We start from the raw sequence: 21,623 nt of genomic DNA, 5'->3' as shown, positions 1-21,623 counted from the left end.
AATGCAGAGAGGGCAGTTGATTGACCTCCCTCCCACAAACCCAGTATCAACCATCTACCATTATCAATACTTTGCTAAAATTTTGTATCATACTGTTATGAATTTAAGGAAAAAAATTAAATAGGTAAAATGCTGAGTCACACTGATAAATTTTTGGGAGAGGAGGGTACTAGGGATTAAACCCAGGGCCTCATACATCCTAAGCACATGCTGTACCATGGACCTCTACTCCTAATCCCACTTAAAAATTTTTATTGCTTATTTAATTTTACTTTCACCATTATTTTTCTTTGCAGAATTTCCTGTGTTTATGCTGAGGGACACTCAGTTTCAATACATATTCATACCAGTTATGAAGTTCATTATTATAGTTTTGTTGCTTTGAGTACATTCACTGAAACCTCAGCTAAGCTTATTATATTTAGTTAAAATGATATTTTTGTGATAATCCTTACCTACAACATGAAATTTTAGAGCTTCAAATACACACATATGCATTCATATAAACACGTCTTTGATGAACCCAAGAAAACATCAAATATTTGTCTAATACATGTTTTATAGAACCCAAATACAGACAGAAAATTATGAAAATTTAAAGGTATAATTTATTTTAAAAAAAGATTTTCCAAATACTAATGCTAGGAAATTTAAAAGTAAATATTTCTGGCAGATATGATTCCCCCTTTATTTTATTTCTTACCTTTTGTTTAGTTCTTTGGAAGAAAATTCATTTTCTTTGCTGTGATATAACTTTTATGATTAATTTAGAAAATGTATTTGCCAAAAATTATAATAATATGAAGATAAAAAGTAAGATTGATCTTCTTGAAATATTTCATGTGAAACATACAAAGATGCATTGGGAAAGCTACACATACTGTCATTTTCTCCCAAGCATGATAACATATAGAATATCATTTCATCTTTAGAGTCATGTCTGCCTTTCTGTATATAATTAAATTTTCAACAATCTGTTCTTACTTGAAACAACTAACACCATTGTGAAAATGAAGTAAAAGATAAAACAAATGAATATAAAAAAGAGAATTCTCAATTTGATACTCTCAATTTAATTTTCATTCTGTATTATACTCTGAGCTATGAAAAGCACACGTCACAACTATTTGTCTTCGAGATAGTAACATGACAAGGCTACTCCTTAATTATTGATCAACATATGGTCTGATGACCCCATGTAGAGGATAAACTATTTAGTTTCTCCTCCCTTCCCCTTTTTTTTTCATCTGTCTTTCTAACAGGATAAGTGAAGAACCAGTTCTGTAACCTGGATTGCCCAGGTGGTGGTGCAGAGCTGGTGTTTCAGCCATGTAGAGGCTAAATTAGTCTACCTTTGAGTGCCAGGTCAGGCAGTGATGGATGAGGCTGTCTTACCTGGTTAAAGAAATCAGTTCTGATTGCCTTCTAAACCTGGGTACTATTGGTATTATCTCAGGCCTTTCTGCCCTGGATCTTCAAGAAATAGAGCCAAATTGTTAATTCCCTGAATTGTCCCCTGCCATCCTGCTGAAATTTTCTTGGTAATTGCTAAGTCATCTTCCTTCTGTCCCTCACATGTTTTTCAAACAGGTAGTATTCCCAGGCCTGGAGATGTAAGCACTCACTTCCAGCCCTCTGATCTCACTTCCTTTCCCTGCTTCTGAGAGAGAGCCCTCACATCAAAATTTGTTTCTTTTACAGTCTTGGGCTGCTCTTTCACTAGAACAGTCTTGTTTTTTAGTATTAGGAAAATTGTAATAAATTCTACCTGGTGCTAGATTGTTCTAATTGTACTGGTGACAGGTTGTATATCTGTATTTATCCATGGGAAGGGGTCTCAGTGAAGCTCATTGGTATAAATGTATTAACTTCTGCTGTAAATGACTTTATATTTCCAGAAAATGATTTCAGTTGAGTTTAAAAGCTTACTCTCAGTTACTTGACCTTTTATAACCTCTGCATTTTAAAATGAGATTCTTGGTTATTCTGGTTCATTTAGATTATTTATATTATCCGGAGCAAAATGATTTGACAAAAATTTTATCTGTTCAGATAAAAATGGAAACTTGAAACTTAGACTGTTCCCTAGTGGAAATACAGAAACACACACACACACACAATTAAATATATAAACTTGGGAAAAATGAAAATTAGTAATGATTACTTTATTTAGTTATTTTATCATTCACATTTTAGTGCTCATCATTGAGCAAATGACCCATATCCCAGAAGTTTTCTAGAATGCATAGGTATTTTGGTATCTAATATTCCCGTACCTCTAACTAACATTTTGTTTTTTTGAATCTTCAAGGCTCTCCCAGCAGGGATGTGGGACCTTCCCTGGGTCTGAAGAAGTCAAGCTCACTGGAGAGTCTGCAGACAGCAGTAGCTGAGGTGACTTTGAATGGGGATATTCCTTTCCATCGCCCACGGCCGCGCATAATCCGAGGAAGGGGATGCAATGAGAGCTTCAGAGCTGCTATTGACAAGTCTTATGATAAACCTGCCATCGATGATGATGATGAAGGCATGGAGACATGTAAGTTTATAATGGCTAAAGAATACCAGTTACAATTGGCTCTTTAGAGCTCTGGATCTTAAAGTGTGCTTCAGGCAACTCTTGGGGGTTCCTAACATTCTTCAGGGTGACCTCCCTGATCTAAACTATTTTCATAATAAAAAATGATCATTTACCCTTTTACCCTCATTCTTTCTCTAGTATAGAGTGGGGTTTTCTAGGGACATATGCCATGTGATATTGCATTAGACTGAATGTAGTGTCAGATAAGATCATTTCTCTTCAGTTGGTAATAAAATGAAAATTTGAAGAAAAATATAGAACAGCATTGTTCTCAGATTCCTTTTAAATAATATAGTTATTTTTGTGAAAATGTAATTTCGATTACTATGAATTGATTTCTCTTTTTTTTATATTTTTATTTTTGGGCTTTAGGGATTGAACCAGAGCCCTTTACCATTAAGCTATATCCCCAGTCCATTTTATATCTTAATTTTGGGGCAAGATTTCACTAAGTTGCCAAGTCTGACCTAAAACTTTGTGATCCTCCTGCCTTAGCTTCCCAAGAAGCTGGAATTACAGGTTTGCCCCATTGTGCCCAACTTTTTAAAAATTTATATTCTAAAGCTGTCTCATTTTTAAACCAATACATATTGGTAGGTATAATTCACATACAGAAAAAAATTGTTTGGCGTTCTTAATCATTATTAGGGGTCTGATTTTATCTGGAGACCAAATGTTTGACAGTCACTGGTGTATAGTGTCTATAAGGTAATAGTACCAGTGAATATGTATAATAATGATCTTAAAAGCATATTTTTGTTACTATTGCTTTACTTGAACTAAACTAGCAGAATTTATTTGTGTATGTGTTTGTATTTCCAAAAGACAAGATAGTTTAAGCAAGTTGATTGAATGGTTTTCTATTGAGGAAAAAAAAATGCTTATATTTTTTAAAAAATGCTTCACGCAAGTTATCCTTATCCTTCAATGTTTATTTTTTTAAAAAAATAACCATTCCATTTAAATCTACTAATGTATTTACTTAAAGGGAAAGTTCTTAGAGATTTTTAATGGTAAAAGTTATTGATTAATTGATATTGTTCATTACTAATAATTTACATTTTACTTTTCTTAAAATTAAATGTGATTTTATCCATATAACTCTTTCTTAGAGAAAAGTTGGAGGCCCTGAAGCCCAAAATTATTCCAGAGAGCAGAGATAATTTTTTGGATTGTGAATCACTTTCTTTTTAACATTTGAGTAAACCATTTCTTATCACACATGTCTAAGTAATATTGTAGTGGGGAAAAGGAATTTTAAATTAAAAAGAACACATTCTCAGGAGATTGAAAGCAAAATTATATAATTTTGCCTGTAACATATAATGTGTTTGGGAAGATAAATATTTCTGCCATACTGTTACATGCAAATAAAACTTAGCAAAAGGATTGCTGCATTTTCCCCCGCCTCTGCCTAATTCTTCATCTAAATCTGGACATTTTTTTCACTATAATCAGCCAATGGTTTCATATATATGCTGCCTATTCTTGCCAAATGAAGAACTTATTTCCTGTTTTAGCTGCCAATTCTGGTCTCCAAGATCCTGAGTCATAAGAGCTTTTGACCCTATTGAGTTTTCTCCTTTTGTAATGATTTCTTGCCTCATTAATCTGTATTACTTGACACTTAGAGATTTTACTTGTCTTTTCTGGGTTTAAACTGAATAAAAAATATAGTACTTTAGCTATATTTTAGAATTTATAGTTTATGTGATTTTGAACTTTTTTCTTGTTCTGATTAAAATGTTATTTAAGTTCCCTGATAAAGTTCAGTTTTCTCATAAGTCACTCATTTTAGATAGGAGATTGAATACATGTTCCATTTTTGTGTTAGCCAGCTTCATATTATTGTGATGATATGCTTGATGCATTTAACGTATACAAAGAAAAGGGTCATGTAGCTCTCATTTTTGCAGGTTTCAGTCTGAGATTAGGTAGCCCTAGTGCTTTGAGCCTCTGGTGAGGATGCTGCCTGGCAATGGTGGGGAGTGTAAAGTGGAGCAAAGTGGAAGCCGAAAGATACCAAGAGATTAGTTTACAATTGCCCTTGATGGCACATCCTCATAAAGTCCCATATCGAAAAGATTCTACTACCTCCCAATAGCACCACCTTGGGGACCATGCCATTAATAAGTGAACCTTTGGGGGACATTCATCCATAGTAGTTCTTAATTCTACAGGGACAGCTTCCAGAGTTTTCCACTAGGATGAACATCTGCTTTTATCAGCATATATACTTTATTTTAAAATGCTAAATAGTGTTTGTTTGTTTGTTTATTTTGTTTTTTATGATGGGGATTGAATTCAGGGTTATTTAACTACCAAGCCACATCTACAGCCATTTTCAATTTTTTGTTCTGACACAGGGCCTCAGTAGTTGCTTAGGGCCTACTAGATTGCTGAGGTTAGCCTTAAACTTGTGATTCTCCTGCCTCTGGCTCCTGAGTTGCCAGAATTACAGGTTTGCTTCACCACACCTGGATTAAATAACAGATTCTTAATGGAAATAACAGTATGCTAAAATCATTCACTTACTTATCTCCAAATGAAAAACAAAAGAGGAAATAGACAAACATGCACTTCTGGATAAGAACTAGAAAAACACCTGTGGCAGGTGCGCTGAAACGTGCCACAAAATGCTATATTTTTCACAAGTCCTGTCATTAATATTAATTCTCAGATCAGTCTGCTGTTATTTAGATATGGCAAGCAAAAAGCAACTATTATAAATTTCAAATGTTTACAGCTAATAATGTTGGCATATTAATAGATGGAATGAGGAATTTCAAAGAGGAATCCTATGATAATCTACAGTCTCCTAACAAGGTTGGGATTTGGGTCAAACTACTTAAACCCTTGAGCTTTAATTTCCTCATTTGTAAAACCATAGATTTGGATAACAGGGTCACTGATTTTCATACTGTGTGATATGACCTCTGGTCAGGAGAGGTACTTCCTAATTTGGGGGCATGGAGGAGGCCCTGAACTTTATCCCACGACCTGCCATTATCACTCCTCTGCCTTAACAGTTGCTTTTTTTTTTGTAGTTGAATACAATACCTTTATTTTATTTACTTACTTTTATGTGGTGCTGAGAATCTAACCTAGCATCTCTCACATGCTAGGCGAGTGCTCTACTGCCACAACCCCAGCCCTAACAGTTGCTTTTGGTTTGCTTTTATGCATTGGAGTTCTTTATAAATTTTAGATTTTAAAATCTATGGTTTGCAGTTTTTAGGAAAAAATTTAACAAGTTCTTACTTAGTTAGTTTAGATTGTTCTTGAGGTTGCTTCTTGTTTTAACGTTCCCTGATTATCTATACCCATTTTCTTGCCTACATACATCCTACCTGATAACCCCTCATACCTTCTGTGAGATCTGTTATAATCCTGCAATCCCAGCCCCAGGGCTGGACAAATCAGAGGGTTTCACGAATGTCTGTCAAATCAGTGAGCAAGCTCCAGGCTAACTGCTGTTGGTGTGCAAGAAATGTGGGGGACAGAAAAAGTCTTTCAATATGTTGTAATAGGTCATCAGTGACATTTCACTATACCTGTTGTATCCTACACTGGGCCTTGCATGTACAAGACCTTCACCATCTTAGCAAACTTTCTTTTTCTTAAAAACAGACAAGCCGGGAATGGGGTTGTGGCTCTGTGGTGGAGCACTTGCCTCGCATGTGTGAGGTACTGGGTTCCATCCTCAAAACCACATAAAAATAAATAAAGTTTGTTTGAAAAAAAAGAAAAACCAGACAAGCAAACAAATAATCAAGGGTGCCCTTAGTGCTGGTGGTCATGATGACGAGAGACAAAATGCCTTTTATGTCTCAGGGTTGTGAGCAAGGCCAGCTGGCTCCATTAACTCCTCCTCTGTTTTCCCAAGTGACATCCTTTTCATGTCTGTTCAAGCTTTTGCCATGGGTCTGGACCCTTTCCATCACTGGACCCTGTTCTTGCAATCTCACTTTTTTACACCTATGCGTCAGCAACAGGCCCTCCACTGTTTGCCCTCTGTGAGATACTGGGTCAGAAGGTTCTTTTTCTGTGCTGTGATTCAGTTCTGGTCACCTGTTGAAGTTAAAATGCCATATCACCACTATTCTGAAAAGAGGACCATTGTCTGAGGAGTCTTTTGGTTAGACAGACGTCTTCAAGGACACAGTGCATCCTGCAAATGCTGTCGTGGAGAGTGGGCTGTTGATGAAAAGCTACTAACAGGTAGTGGAGAACAGTTGGCGAGGAGCAGAAAGTCCCAGACTGATCCAGTCTCTTGTTTTCTACTGGTATGTTTCGTCTTTACTAGAGAGATGCACACAGAGGCATGGTTGATTGTTCTCGTCAACTCGATCGAGCACGTCCCCAGTGACTGCATTTCATGGTGCTGCACAGGCTTGCCTCTTCTCCACAGTGCTGAAATCATGGCAGAGGCACCACACTGGGGGCCAAGAGACTGGGGCGGGATCCATGTGGTATCTGGTATCTGTCATCTTCTGTAGCACTTACGTTCTTCCTGCAGAGATGGCAGAAGCCAGCGTTTGTGTCTCTCATTTAATCCATCTGGCCTCTCCATGTTGTGTGTGTCTGTCTGGATCAAGATGGAGCTTTGTATTCTGGGACCCATTATCTCTGAGGCCCTACCTGTGTTTGACAGGTCAGGGCATCTACAATCTGCTCCTTCTTCTATGCAAATTATACACCCAGCCTGGCTCTCAGCAAGCAGCTTCTGTATCCCCCACAATAAATCAGTTCTGTTGCTACCAAGAAAATGCATGCAGTAACATTGCTTTGTTTCCTTTTTTTAAAAATATAATCTCTTTATTCATAATTAAAAATTGCCAGAAACTATAATCCCTATTATTAATTTAGTAACAGCTTTTTGGATTTGAGTTGATGAAATATAACAGAACCAAATATTGATTTTAAGATATGTCATATTCAGAACTTTAAATATGAAAAACTTTGTCTTGCAAAGATGGACATACTGCTTTCAAGTAGCTTGCCTTGTTTTCATGTAGTTCTCTTCGGAGGTAGAAAAGCCTTTCTCTAAAACATGCATAATTTAGTCTTACAATATGAGATTGGAAGAAACTAAATTTACATTATTAAATCAGGTAATATGAGAACTACTAGGGGAATTTTGTTGTTTTATTAGCTACATAATAGCACATTGCATTTGATAAAACTTAAGATTTTTTTTTTTACTTCTCAGTATGCTGCCCCTTTTGTCATCAAATATTTGGAAAAAAAAAAACAATACAAACTAAGTCTAATTTTATCAAAAGCAGAATCTATTTAGATTAAAATTACTGTGAAAGAATTCAGGATTTACGTTCCAAAGTCAAAGCATCTTATGAATTACTCCCTTCAGTTAATCCATTTAGCAGTTAGTTGAATGTTCTGAAATGTAAAAAAAAAAAAGTAATATAGGGCCGGGTACAGTGGCACATGCCTGTAATCCCAGCGGCTCTGGAGACTATGACAGGAGAATCGCAAGTTCAAAGCCAGCCTCAGCAACAGGGAGGCACTAAGCAACTCATTGAGAATCTGTCTTTAAATAAAATACAAAATAGGGCTGGGATGTGGCTCAGTGGTCGACTACCCCTGTGTTCAATCCCCAGTACCAAAAAAAAAAAAAAAGAAGAAGAATATATACTATCATTTTATGCTAACTTGTAGTTTTAAACATTGCCTTCCGTTTAAGAAAAGGAGCTTTGATTTTGTTTTTAGGAAGTTTCTGAGTGCAGTCTGCATGTGTGTATGAAGTAGTGAAAGCTCTTCCTTAATTTTTTTTCCAGATTAAAAGTAACTTAAGCTAAAATGCAGTGAAAAATCATATCTAAGGTGTGTGAATAATAGAATCCTCATTTATAACCTTTTTTATTTAGAGGAAAATATTTAAATATTTGACCAAAATTACAGTTAGAATGCATCTTTTTTGGTTTGAATTCCTGTGATTTTCTAGAATATCTGAGCAATCTTCCAAATGGGATATCCCATTATACTAATTAATATTACTTAAGTATTTAAGCATGTATTAATGAGACAGGGCACCTATGGTCTGATATTTTGGCTATAAGTTCCTGAGGGTCCAGGAGCAATCCAACCCAGTGGTAACCAACTCTTGATAAGCTGTGTGGTTGAGTGTAATAGTAGTGTACAGGTTGTTATGGCATCAAAGGGTGGGCCACCCGCCTAGCCAGTGTGGAAATCAGGTAGAGAAGGAAGTAGATGCAGATGTGGAGAAGGTTTCCCAGAGAGATATTGCTTCAGTCCAGCACTACTGTTTGAGAGTCTTCAACTGGGTGAAGAGGGGCTATATGGAACATGTGGAATGGGGACCATCTCTAGATTTCTGTAGTTCCAAGTTCTCTTGGGATGGTATATATGGTACCTGTGAGATCATAGTGAGGAATGAGATTTAAGATGTATGTAGACAGTGGATCATAGCCTAATATAAATTGTTTACATTTTATCCTGAAGACCTTTAAAAGCTTTTGAAGAATTTAAAGTAAAAGAATATGATTTTGGTGACCATGGATTTGAGGATGGATTATTGGGGGAAGGGAAAGCAAGTAGCAGTGTTGGTGGCAAGAAGATCACTTATATAATAGTAATGGAATAATCTAGGTAAGTAATGACACTTGGCAGTGGAAGAGAAAAAGAAGAAACTGCATTTACACACTTAGCATCGTATACATAAAGATAGATGATGTTGATGTGATTTCTTTCATTATCACTTCCAGGCTCAGAAAACCGGAATTATCATCTCACTCTGTAACCACTCCATTACCAAGCATTCTTAATTTTTTCTCATGAAATCTAATTTTACTCCTTCTTTTCTTTTTTTAAAATTTATTTTATTTTATAATCATCCTTCTTTTCAATCTAGCCTGAACCCTCATTATTTAATATCTGAAGTTAGAATTTCCTGACTGGTTCTCCTGCCTCTGTATTTGCTCAGAAAGCTCTGTAATTGCACACTTATTCTCACCATCCCTCCAGCAGGGTGGCTCCTTCTTGCTCACATCACACACTATCCATAAGTAGATCTTCTCATAGTCCATGTACATGGCCTCAGCACCTCTGTGTGCATTTTACACTGTTTACACTATCACTTAACACTGTGCATTTTACACATTTTCCTGAACAATCTAATTTCCCCTTGACTTTCTAAAGCCCTGGATTATATAAAGTGGCATCTGAGACTATTTAAATAGAGATTTTGTTGTTTTTTTTTTTTTTACGGGTGGGGGTGTCTTGGGATCAAACCCAGGGCCTTTTGCATGCTCAGCCAGTTCTCTACCACTGAGCTATGCCCCTGCTAAAGTATTTTAACATAAAGAAATGTCTGGAGATCCCTCAATATGAATTATATTTCATAGTAATTAAAAAATACTGGGGATTTGGGGAGATAGGGGTTCTGATTTCTCAAAAAGGAAAAAACAAAAGTAAGAGTATTGATAGCTATTCACTTTTGGATTATATCTGTATGTGTTTATATTGTTTGTTTCTTATCAGTGGACTGGAATCTCTTTAACACAATAAATAATGTTTTGTGTCTTGTTGACATTAAACCCACACCTTGCATAGAATAAAATTTTAAATGGCAATTGCAATAGAGTTATGAGTGTTAGCATTTTGATTATTATGAACATTCCATTTGGTCTCAACTGTTGAAAGGAAAGCCTTCAGTACCATTATACATTATCTCACTGGGCAGAACACATCCATGGTGTACCATCATTTAAATGTAAAAATCATTTGGGAACCAAAAGCAAATATGCAAGCATTCATAAAACAGAGGGTGTGACCTCCTTGTTCCTGTTCTGCAACATTGTGTTGGAAGAAGGGAATAATACAGGTTACATCCTACCATTACCTTTAGGAGCTTTCTACCTAATTTATATGGGAGACTGGATTAGAGAGAAGTTTAGAATGCAGAGTGAAAGTGAACAAAAGTGACTTAGTAATAATAACCCTTTGGAAGAATAATCCTAGTGTTTTTGTCCCTCTATCCATATGTATTGAGAGATTATTTTAAAATTCAATTCTAGAGCTGGGATTGTGGCTCAGTGACAGAGCACTTGCCTTGCATATGTGAGGCACTGGGTTCGATCCTCAGCACCACATAAAAATAAATAAACAAAATAAAGATATTGTGCCATGTATAACTAAAAGAAAATTAAAAATAAAATGTAACAAGTCTAAAATAGAGTAGGCCATCTTAGGTGTCATGAATTTGAATTTTTCTCCTACTTTGAAACCCCTTCTGTAGGACCCGACTAAATATCAACTGACTTTTTCTTCTCCTTCTCCATTCATGGTCATACACTTGGTTCTTTATCATATTAATTATTATTCCCATCCTATGATATTAGTATAAAAGGTTCTCAAGTTTTCATGTTTCATGCTAGTTGCTGCTGCTGCTGCTTCTTCTTATTATTACTATCATTATTACATTTGGTGTTCAGAAAAACCTGTTTCCCTTGCCAAGAGCTCAACATTCTGTGTTAAAAGTCAGAGTCCAGAACAGCAGATCCTGTTATTCGACACCATCTGTATCACTAGCTGTTCATTTCCTACTTCTTTCTTCCTTTTCCAATGTCAAAATAATCAACTAAAATAAGAAACAGAAATAACATTTATGTACCCAACATGCTCAATTACTATGTAGGACTTTGCAGTGCACTCATCAATTTTTATTACATTTTTATTTACCTATCATTAATCGATAGAAGTTGGTGATGGACAGGAGATTTGCTGAGTTCACTGAAATCTTCCATTGTTGATGTCTTATTAATTTAATCCACTTTGAGTTTTATTTTAAAATGGTACCCTGTGAGGATGATGAGTCATCCTGTGTAGAGTCTTCACACTTGGTTTTTAGTGTTCCAATGTAAATTGTAAATTACTAAAGAATCTGTTTCTACCATTACAGTTTTAACATTTGTAGGGTAATTCTTTATATTAGAGAGCAAAAAAAGATAGCTTTTCATATTTTCAGCTCTTTGTTTATATGGTCATTTACTCAACAAATATTTACTGATGCTTCCTTATGCCTTGCCCTCAGAGGAGAGTACCCGTTGAGTAGTATGGAAAAGATAATGTTAGATTATCATTTTAATTTTGTATTTCTTTTGTTTATGCCTATTGAGCATTTCACTTCCATCTAGAAAAGTTATCAGAACTGCCTAAAATGACATTAATTTCTAAACCTTACACTCATGATAAATAACTGTCGATACTGCACAATTGCTTTAAAGTTTGATTTAGACAACATACATATTAGGATGCTTTCAGCTGCACTGAGTAGCAGAGCTAACTCAGATGAACTTAAAGTGTAAGGAAATGCATTGTCTTCTGAGTTTTAGAGTTGGGCATATCAGGGTTTATTAATTTCATATTCCAGCAGTGTCATCAAAGACCCAATATTTTTGTGCCCCTTCTGTTCTGCTATCCCTAATTTGACCTATGTGCCTGGTAATTTCAGCACTCAAGGACTTTTTACTTTCTTGTCCAATTGAGGAAGTAAGTTGTGGCTCCTAGAATAGAATATGTTCATTTAGTTTGCTGGGATCAATCTCGTTCTAATACCCTTGGACTAACAAGTTCATAGGAGGATGACATCCATTGGTTAGTTTAAATTTAATGAATTTACCCCTTGGAGCTAGGTCACAATCCTGAACACAATCAGAGTTCCATTGGGAAGAAGAAAGGGAGAAATGCATTTGGATAAGCAACAGAGATCATTACAGTATCAACAGTAGCATCACTTCTCAATGGGGGGAAATCACTAATGTCCCTATGGCTTGGAGTCAACTTTTTGACAGTAAAATATTTGGAATGACTAGATAAATATATTCTATTGATGGAAGAAACTGTAGAACTTCACTTGAAATCCAATACCATTTTTTGCATAATCATTTTAATACCTAAGTGCCCAATCTTTTCCAAATTTCTTGGAGGCCCAGTCCTAACATGATACCTTTCAGAATTGAGTAGCTTAATTTGTAACATGGACTAGAATTTTAATTGAGGCAGATTTGCATCTGTTGAAAACATGATAATTAGGTATGTCTTAATTGCAGAATGACTGCACTTCATGAAAGAGAAATAAGCAGCTTCACACTTTACCTTCTTTAAAAAAAGAAACTTGAAAATATCTATCTTTATAGGTAATCACATGGGAAAGTAGCTGAGAGTTCAGTGCACAGAGCAGGTTAAAACAGGCAGAAATGTTGTCAAAAATAGACATTTCTATTTGTTTGGAAGGAGATAATCATCTTTCTTTGTTCATGGTGTCTGCAAAAGGAAAGCAAATAATCTGTAAAGATGAACAAAATTAAAGTGGAAAACATCAAAATTTATATAGCATTTAAAATAGTAAATTATCTAAATGTAAGTTTATGATTACTTCTTGCATTGTAATTTAATGTATGAACACAATAGATCAAGTCGTTTACTGCTGATATATTACTGGTACTTTTCTTAGTTGAAAAATTGTTTACATGAATATTTTTTCCAACTAAGGGAATAAGAACATTTTATGGCCCTCATTATAAAGATGGTATTAAATGTACAAAGATTGGTTTTGAAACTTAGAATCTGACTAGCTTATTAGTGACTTTAAAAATATATGTATTTATTAAACACATGTAACCAATTTATTTGAGCTTTTAAAAAACCAGAGCAGTTTTACGCAAATGATTCTTATTTTTCTCTATCAAATAATTTCTGAGTTTGAAGCATATATAATGTGATAGTATAAAAGAACATCTTATGTTTGTACATATGAAACTCCATATTGCTAAATATTTTTAATTAGTTGGCATTCAAAGGAATTAGTTAGTTCAGTACACCCCCCTCAGTAGAGTTTCTGTGATAATGTATTATCTAAATTAGAACAAGCATAAAGAATCCTCAAATGTGCAAGTATCATTTTAAACAGTCCACTTGCTTCAGGCAGGAAAGTGAGGTAGGAGTTTTCATTTAAAATGTGGTTACAAAACACAAAGTTAATAAATGATTTAATACTTTTTCTATTTCACCCAATTTAGAAATAAGTTGCATTACATATACCAGAAAATTATTGTGAATATGAAAAGAATTGGCAACAAACATGACTTCAGCATATAGTGAGTTGTGAAGGCACTGCATTTATTCTGTTATGGAGCCAAGAGCAGACATATGCCCCTTGAACTCCTGCCAAAACTATTAGGCAGAAAACTAACAGAATCGCTACTGATACTTCCATTCATGATTTATGATAATGGTTGCTCTGGAAGACTAAGTCATTTACATTTATTGAGCTCGTTTTTTTGTTTATAGTTTCAGACATTGTAGAGGATTGTAAAATCCATTAAATGATATGTATAGGACTAACAATAATAGCATAAAAATATACCAGAAACCAATTGGAATTTCACTGCATACAATGGATGTTCCTGGTGTTGCTGTAGTTGGGTTGGGGTAGCCTTGTTAGGCTTGATTATGGGAGAGGGGGCATTTTCCTGAAGATAGAGGAATGGTGATACTCAGAAATCTGACAAAACTTTGGCTGGGAAAGGGCAGTGTCCACATTTTACTAGTCGTTTTTTATTTCCATGGGCATTTATTTGCAGCTGCTGTCCGCCTATTAGATCTCATTTCTAGAGCCTGGAGAAGGGAAAACAGACATAGATGAGAAGTGCAATAATAAAAAAATTGTACAAAGAGCTCTGGGAGTATAAACAAAAGGTGGTTTCTCTGTAGGAGTTATAGAACATTGACTGGCATACATTTAGCTCACTTGAGTATAGTAATAGGCCTCAGTTTTTCAGCTTTATAGTGATTTGGTCAATTATTTTGAATTTGGGGGTCACACCCAAATAGGATTGAAGTAGTGGACGTAGGCAAATAGAACACAGCCATGCTCGAGGGTACTAGGCACGATGCTGCAACCCTGCTTAAAGTATATTTGAATTTTCTTGGGGGAACTCTCCTTTGAAAAGACTACACATAATTGGCAAGCCCTTGGGCCAGTTGGCCAAGTTTTTCTTTGCCTATTCTGTGTATACCAGAAATAATTACTTAATTCAGTCTCACTTATAAGGATATGGATTTTCACTGTGTCCATCTGAAAGTGGTAACTGCCTTCCTCTGCCAAACTTAAACAATTACTTTTTATATATTAATTGATAGAAAAGAAAAGAAGCAAATTTTCCAACAGCCATCATGCCCTTTGGAGGAGGGTGACTCATATTAGATACCCCAGTATAAGGGAAGACCAAAGTCATCAATATGGGTTAGATAGCTGGCCAAGAGCCTTGTGCACATTTGATCTAGCTTCCCGAGTAAGTTCGTCAATAGAGCCACAAGTCACAGCATTAAATGTCCACACGGGATTGGCAACAGGTTTTTGAAATGCAGTGCTGACTCCTGGAATTCTCTTTTGGGCAGACTGTGTAGTAACTGGATGATAGATCACCCAAATACATGCTGTATGAAGCATGGAATTGAGCAGGCACACACAGAGTTGATCAAAGAAATGCATGAAGGTCTTGCACTGTACAAATGTACAGTGATATCATAGTAGATACAGCAGTCCCAGACTGTGAAGGTGCTGCTGCCAAATGGAAGAGGTTGGTTTAAATGACCTCCAAAGAACCTTCCAGATTTAGACACAGTGATGTTTTTACTCTTTGGCTGTACACAGGGCATGACCTGCTGGGATAGAAAATATGTTGGCTCATGTTTTAACCAAATGTGTCAAGCAAAAGAATAGTACACCTTTGTTTTTTATGTTATTCTAAAGTAGCTCACATCTTTTTAAAAAGCAAAACTATACTACTTGGCCATGACTGTGTTATCATCTGATAATCTTAGATTTGTGAGGGTTTAATAGCAGAAAACAAAGATATTGGTTCTATATTAGCTAGTTCGATTCCCTTAATATTTTGTTTTGGTAATTCAAGTGCTCCTTGGCTGGTTGAGAGGCAAGACCAAATTTCACTTGATGAGATATTAAGGTTAGATCCTTGCAAAAGTTTGATATGAAGTCCTCACTGTCCTATTTGATTCTGCGTTATTAGAAACTCAAAGTGAGTTGTGCTTTATTTGTTGATGCTGCAAAGAAATGACCTTGGAATTCAAGATGTAATGGAGATACCATAATTCTTAATGTATTTAGAAAATAATCTTGGGCAGCCAATCTCAGAAAAGATTGCTGAGAATGTGCATCTATGCTTTTCACATATTTCATACTTGTATCGGTTCAGTATAATTATACATATGTAATGGTGGTATTCATTCATACATATTCATACGTACACACAATATAACAATATGATTTGGGCAATATCATTTCCCAAATCATATTGGTAGAGAAATTCTTAAAGTTCTTTCAGTAGGTAGGAACCTACTTCAGTTATTTGCTACTTTTTTCAAATGTAAAAAGTTTGAATTGCCCTTGTTTCATATGTTTAAAGTATGGGCTAAAGAGAAGAACATTGTTATCACTATGGCTTTTATCTGCAAAATATGAAGAAGTGAGGGATATTGATTTATTGATTTTCATGGCTTCATCCCCTTCTTTTTGGCTGCCCTTATGCAGATAACCATGCAAAATTATTGAGAATTAGAACCTGTAGTACATATAGTAGCATTTACTAATGATGTTAGCAATAACAATATAAAGAAACGTTACAGAGGCCTTGAGGATCTGTTGTTATAAACCAAAAATCCACTCCTTGGTGTCCAGAAATCATAATTGGAACTGTTTGGAAGCCTGAGGAAAGAAATCCTGTGCTAATAATGGTGTGGTTTACCAAATTAATGAAGGACCCGGATGTGTCTACACTGCCTTAGCTGAGAAGAAAGGAAGCACTTGGGGAAGGAAACTTGCTTGTTTTCTTTCTTTCTTTTCATCTTGCCATTCTAGTGCAAAGACTCTGAGAGGTCTGTGCTGCGTAAGGAGGGTTGAAGTCCTCCCCTGCTACATTCTGTGTAGCAACCAGGGTGTTACTGTGCATACAGAACTATCCAGCTATCTAGCCAGGAAGCGGCTTCTGTCTTGCTATTGGTGCATCCTCTATATGTAGCAGACGTGTGCATGGGACTAATCCATATTTCCTTATAATTCTACTCAACATTAAACAGTGTTGCAATCCAAGTTGAGGGCCGAACCATTTTGCTGTAGAAAATGGGAAAGTAAAGTTCTCGAACATTTTGGCCTACTTATTTTTGTGGCTGTAATTCACCATATCCCTTATCTTCACTTTATTTTATTTTTCTGTCCAGTGGAAGAAGACACAGAAGAAAGTTCACGGTCAGGGAGAGAATCGGTTTCCACAGCCAGTGATCAGCCTTCGCACTCTCTGGAGAGACAGATGAATGGGAACCAAGAGAAAGGGGACAAGACTGATAGGAAAAAGGACAAAACTGGAAAAGAGAAGAAAAAAGATAGAGAAAAGGAAAAGGATAAAATGAAAGCCAAGAAGGGGATGCTGAAGGGTTTGGGAGACATGTTCAGGTAAGTCTTCACCACCATCAACCAGAGAGCATCCTTACATATACAGTCATGTGCCACTTAACAATAAGGATGCCTTCTGAGAAATGCATCTTAGGGGGTTTCATCATTGTGCAAACATGTTGGAACTTACGTGGTATAGCCTACTGCATGCTCGGCTATGTGGTGTATGCTGTTATATGTGTGGTCCGTGGTCTACCAAAATGTTAGGTGTCCCATGACTGTATATGACTGTGAGGTTTAAGTAAAAAAAACACAAGAAGCACAGATTTGAAAACAGTATCTTTGAAGTCAACCAAAATTCTTTTATTATTTCCAGTCTTAGCTACTGCATTTCTGTTTTTTTAAGGATTTTGCTTTAGTTATTTTAGCAGCCTTCAACATTGATATCTTGCCAACCATGTAAATAACCCTGGAGAAGAAGGAGGGAGTCCTCTGTGTCTTCACTCTGTACAAGAGGAAGAGGCCCACTGAAACAAAGGGCTATTAAAGCAGTGTTTGTTCTTTTTTTGTGTGTGGGAACAATGGTTCATTATTTAAATTTAACACAGAGCTCAAGTTAGTGGTAGCATTTAAAGGTTCATTAATAACAAGTCTAATAAAAAAACGTTACAGATAGAGCCTCAATTAAGCCGTGTTGATTAATTTAATACTTATTACTTTAGTCTGTAAAGATTTCATTAAATGTAGTTTCTGCCTGTTTCTTGACAGTTGTTTTTGTGTCCCTAAATTATACTCTAGGATTACTTAGCATATCATTTTTTACAAATCATTGCTATACAATAAAAGTGACAAGTTGTTCAGAAGTTTCACTGAAACTCCCCCATAAATGTTCATCTAAGGTGATTTATAATATACAGGCATTTAATGTTAAATATAAAGATTGCTTGATTGTTCCATAAATTAAAGCCCTAAACATATCAAGATGATGGTTTAAAATTGAAAACATACAGCACAGCCTCTTGACTTTTCAAAAAGTAGATATCCTACATTATGAATCCCTTCTTTTTAACTTGTTTTTAATTGCAAAATGTGAACAAGAGTTTTTATTTTCATGGAATTCTCTGATTTACGATCCTTGGGTTGACCTCAATAACTCAGGGTGTTACAGACATGTCAGATCTGGAAAGTTGAGGAATCAGGACTCAGCTGGAAGGTTATGCAACATAGCAGTTGTGTTCTGTAGATGTATTTAAGTCAAGTGCATGGAAGAAGGAAACTATAGATTCATATTAACACAAAAATCTAGCCTGTTCACAATATTATCTTTAGTTTAAAATAGGATTCATTTCTCTCTCCAAAGATTCAGAGCAGTGGGATCTTCATCGTTTTTCATTAGACTTTTTCTTGTTTGTATACTGCTCCTTCCAAATCCATTTTCAGTCAAATCATCTTTCTTCATTATATTCCATGTCCAAAAATATTTACAGAATGAAATAGCTCTTACTGCCACTTTGTTTCAGCTCCTATGTTAGCCAGGGGGCTTTTCTTTCCATATATGCAATCTGACAGCTCAGAAACTAGTACCTACACAATGCACAGACATAAGGCTGCTGTCCATTAATTAAAATTTAAGGAATTTGTGCTACTGTCTTCTTTAAATTAGAGAATAATAGGTGGAAGGAAACCTCCTGTAAGAATGCAGCATAGTCGCATTTCCAGGGCTCTCTTGAAGGCATATTGAAAACTAATGGCTTGTTAGTTTTCATTCATCAACCAACATTTATCTGGACTTGTTATGATGTAATGGGTAAACAAACTTCCAGTCTTTTGGGATTACATTAATTATAAATCATCTTTGTCTGCAATTTGCAACTTCAATGGTAGACTTGCAATTTGGGACCAGAGGAGTAGGCTGTGGGCAAAATGTATATTGTTTTAAAGGGACCGTGAACACTTCCTGACCCTCTTTTTCTTAAATGGCCAGCAGAACATTTTATGATATTTTCTCTAGGTCTAAATCCATAAACTTTACCTATAGTCTGTAAAGAAAGCCAGCCTTGTAGTAAAAAAAAATTGACCCATTTATTACTTCAAAAACCTGTTTACTCTTGGGATGGGGTTGTGGCTCAAAGGTAGAGTGCTGGCCTAGCATGCATGAGGCATAAAAATAAAATAAAGGTATTGTGTCCACCTACAACTAAAAAATAAATGTTTAAAAAAATTAAAAAGAAAAAATCCCTGATTACTCTTGAAAATCAAATTATATATTCTGGGTTAGGGGCTGAAATTTATTTCATTTTTTTTTCTTTCTCTTTTTTTAAATGAGGCTAATATTTTTCAAGTATTTAACAATGGCTGGTAAGAAAATCATAGATATCTAAACTTCTCTGGATACCTGGAATCAGTAGTTTGCTAAAGTCAGCCCACATTTATTTATGAGAGCAGTTTTTTATAAATTTTGCAAATCATTGTTAAGCCTAACCTTTATTAAAAATTAAGTAGATCATATAAAAATCAGAAATAATTAATACTCAAAATTCATCACTTCCTAATCACACTGGTGATTACTGTCGTGCTCTTCCCAGCACTGTGTCCAGTGACATACTGGTAGCTTAAAGTCAGCCATGGAGAAAGGATTTATACCAGGGAAGTCTATGAATTCTAGGAAACAGAGCTTATCTCTCAGGAGAACAGCATGCTGCCACATGGTGGGGAATGGAAGAACTGAGCAGAGTCCCAGTGTCTTGTCTAGAACCCTTGCTTGTGGCTGCATTCTTTCTGATCACAAGCCTCAGCCCTGTAGGACTGAAGTTTGCCAAACTATGCTCCTTGAAAATGAGTGAGCATTATCTATTAAATATAAAAGAAGTTTTTTTTCTCTCTTTTTTTGTTGGCTTGCAGTTCTGGCTTCCTAGCATTATTATATATCATTATTATTTAAGTGTTGTTAGATTTTTAAAAACATTTTTAAACAGTCTTTCTTACCTACTGGATCTGATTATTTGAGACAACCCTTCTAGTTGATTCTTTTTATGTTTTGTTCTTTTTAAAACAATATAGTCGAAGATAGTAAAATTTTAAAATTAGTTTCTTCCTTTCTCTTTGTTCTTTTCAGGAGAATAGGATGTGATTTTCTTAGCAGTGGTGCTTTGAAATAGCTCAATCAAAAGGTGTATATGCATGAAGATTTCTTTCTATAGTTCATAAGAGGTGCTGCTATGATGGGCTGGGCAGGGACTAAGCGGTGGTGTGTCTGTGATTGTTGTTTTCCTTTCGTGGTTCACATAACAAAAAGAAAAGTGGCAGGTGCTTTAGATATTGGGAGTCTAGCTTTCTAGATAAATGTGTCAGCGTATAAGCTTTTTCTCTTTAGTCGGCTTGACAAAGTCGTGTTTTCCTTCAAAACCAGGCTCACTCCTCCACTGTCCATCCTGATTCTTTCATCATGTGCGTGTACACACAGATGCATGCATGCACACCTACACACACACACACACACACACACACACTCTCTCTCACCCTGTTTCTACTTCTGCAGCTTATCTGACATTTTTTGTTAGATACAATGAGGGCCAAACAGAAAGACGATATTTTAAAAACTTACTAAAGGAAGTTAATGGCCCATTGAGGAGGTATTTTTAGTAATTGGCATATACAGATGGCATGGTTTTCTATTTCACACACTGAATGGTAGTCACAAAAATAACTTAATTATTGATAAATAGCTCTAGGAAAGAATGTTGTGACTCCTATGAATCCTTCTTCTCTGTATAAATTATGGAGTATATGAAGGGCAAAAGCTGCCTTAACGCAAGTTTTAAATCGCTAATTTAAATATATAAGGAATCAAATAACAAATACGAAGGGGCGCGTGTTTGTATTAATTTCTCCTTGTACATATTGCATCTTCTTTGGCACACAAGGAACTCCTATTGCCTTAATTAAACTGGCTTTGTATCTAAGAAACCTGAGTGTGCTTACAAACGGGTAAACATAACTTGTGAATGCAGTCAGTCTGCATGTGAACCCTAGAGCAGGGGAAGGTCTGGAATTTTGAGTCTTTATGCATATTTGAGGCTCAGATTTGTGGCTATTCAAATTTCATACTATAAAATATTTCTGGGAATTCTGCTATTATATGAGGTTATCTGTGAAGAGGTAACTCAATATTTATTTTAGAATGAGGGAGATAGGTATAATGATTTAAATGTACATTTTTAAAGGAAAGCTAGAGCATTTTTAAGCATGTGTTTTGATCTTAGTTTCCTTCGACAAATAGAAATTACCAACATGATAATAAAATCCTACTTCTCAGATATTAAGACTTTAAAAATTATAAGCTCTTTCGTTTTTTAAAGCTTTGGAGTAAGTGCAATTTGATACTGCTTTGGTATAAAATTGGAACTGTTATCATTTGAATATAAGAGAATTGCATGTACCCTGAAACTGAAGGTTCTTAGAAGTGACCTGTCTATGTTATAGGTTTATTTCTTGCTATAGTCTGTATGTAGTAGTTGAGAACTGATTGCTGGGGAAAGCTAAAGCAAGAGTAATGTTGAAATATTACCATTAAAACAGAATCTTCCAGTT

General features: G+C 35.6%; 1 protein-coding gene across 24 annotated transcripts in view; it reads left to right on the top strand.

The window, feature by feature from the left end:
• Pard3 (par-3 family cell polarity regulator) overlaps window positions 1-21,623 on the top strand; it is a 667,456-nt gene that overhangs the window by 448,571 nt on the left and 197,262 nt on the right. For all 24 annotated transcript variants that reach the window (XM_058580585.1, XM_046448315.2, XM_046448314.2 and 21 more), the window contains 2 exons: window positions 2,312-2,539; window positions 16,862-17,093. In XM_058580585.1, coding sequence (XP_058436568.1) covers window positions 2,312-2,539; window positions 16,862-17,093 — 460 coding nt within the window. The remainder of the gene's footprint in view (window positions 1-2,311; window positions 2,540-16,861; window positions 17,094-21,623) is intronic.

Source organism: Marmota monax, unplaced genomic scaffold (genome assembly GCF_021218885.2).
Source record: "Marmota monax isolate L192 unplaced genomic scaffold, Marmota_monax_Labrador192_F-V1.1 WCK01_AAM20220418_F8-fsc00066, whole genome shotgun sequence".
Taxonomy (NCBI): Eukaryota; Metazoa; Chordata; class Mammalia; order Rodentia; family Sciuridae; genus Marmota; species Marmota monax.
Note: the sequence above shows the minus strand (reverse complement) of the source record. Positions and strands in the feature narration are given on the sequence as shown.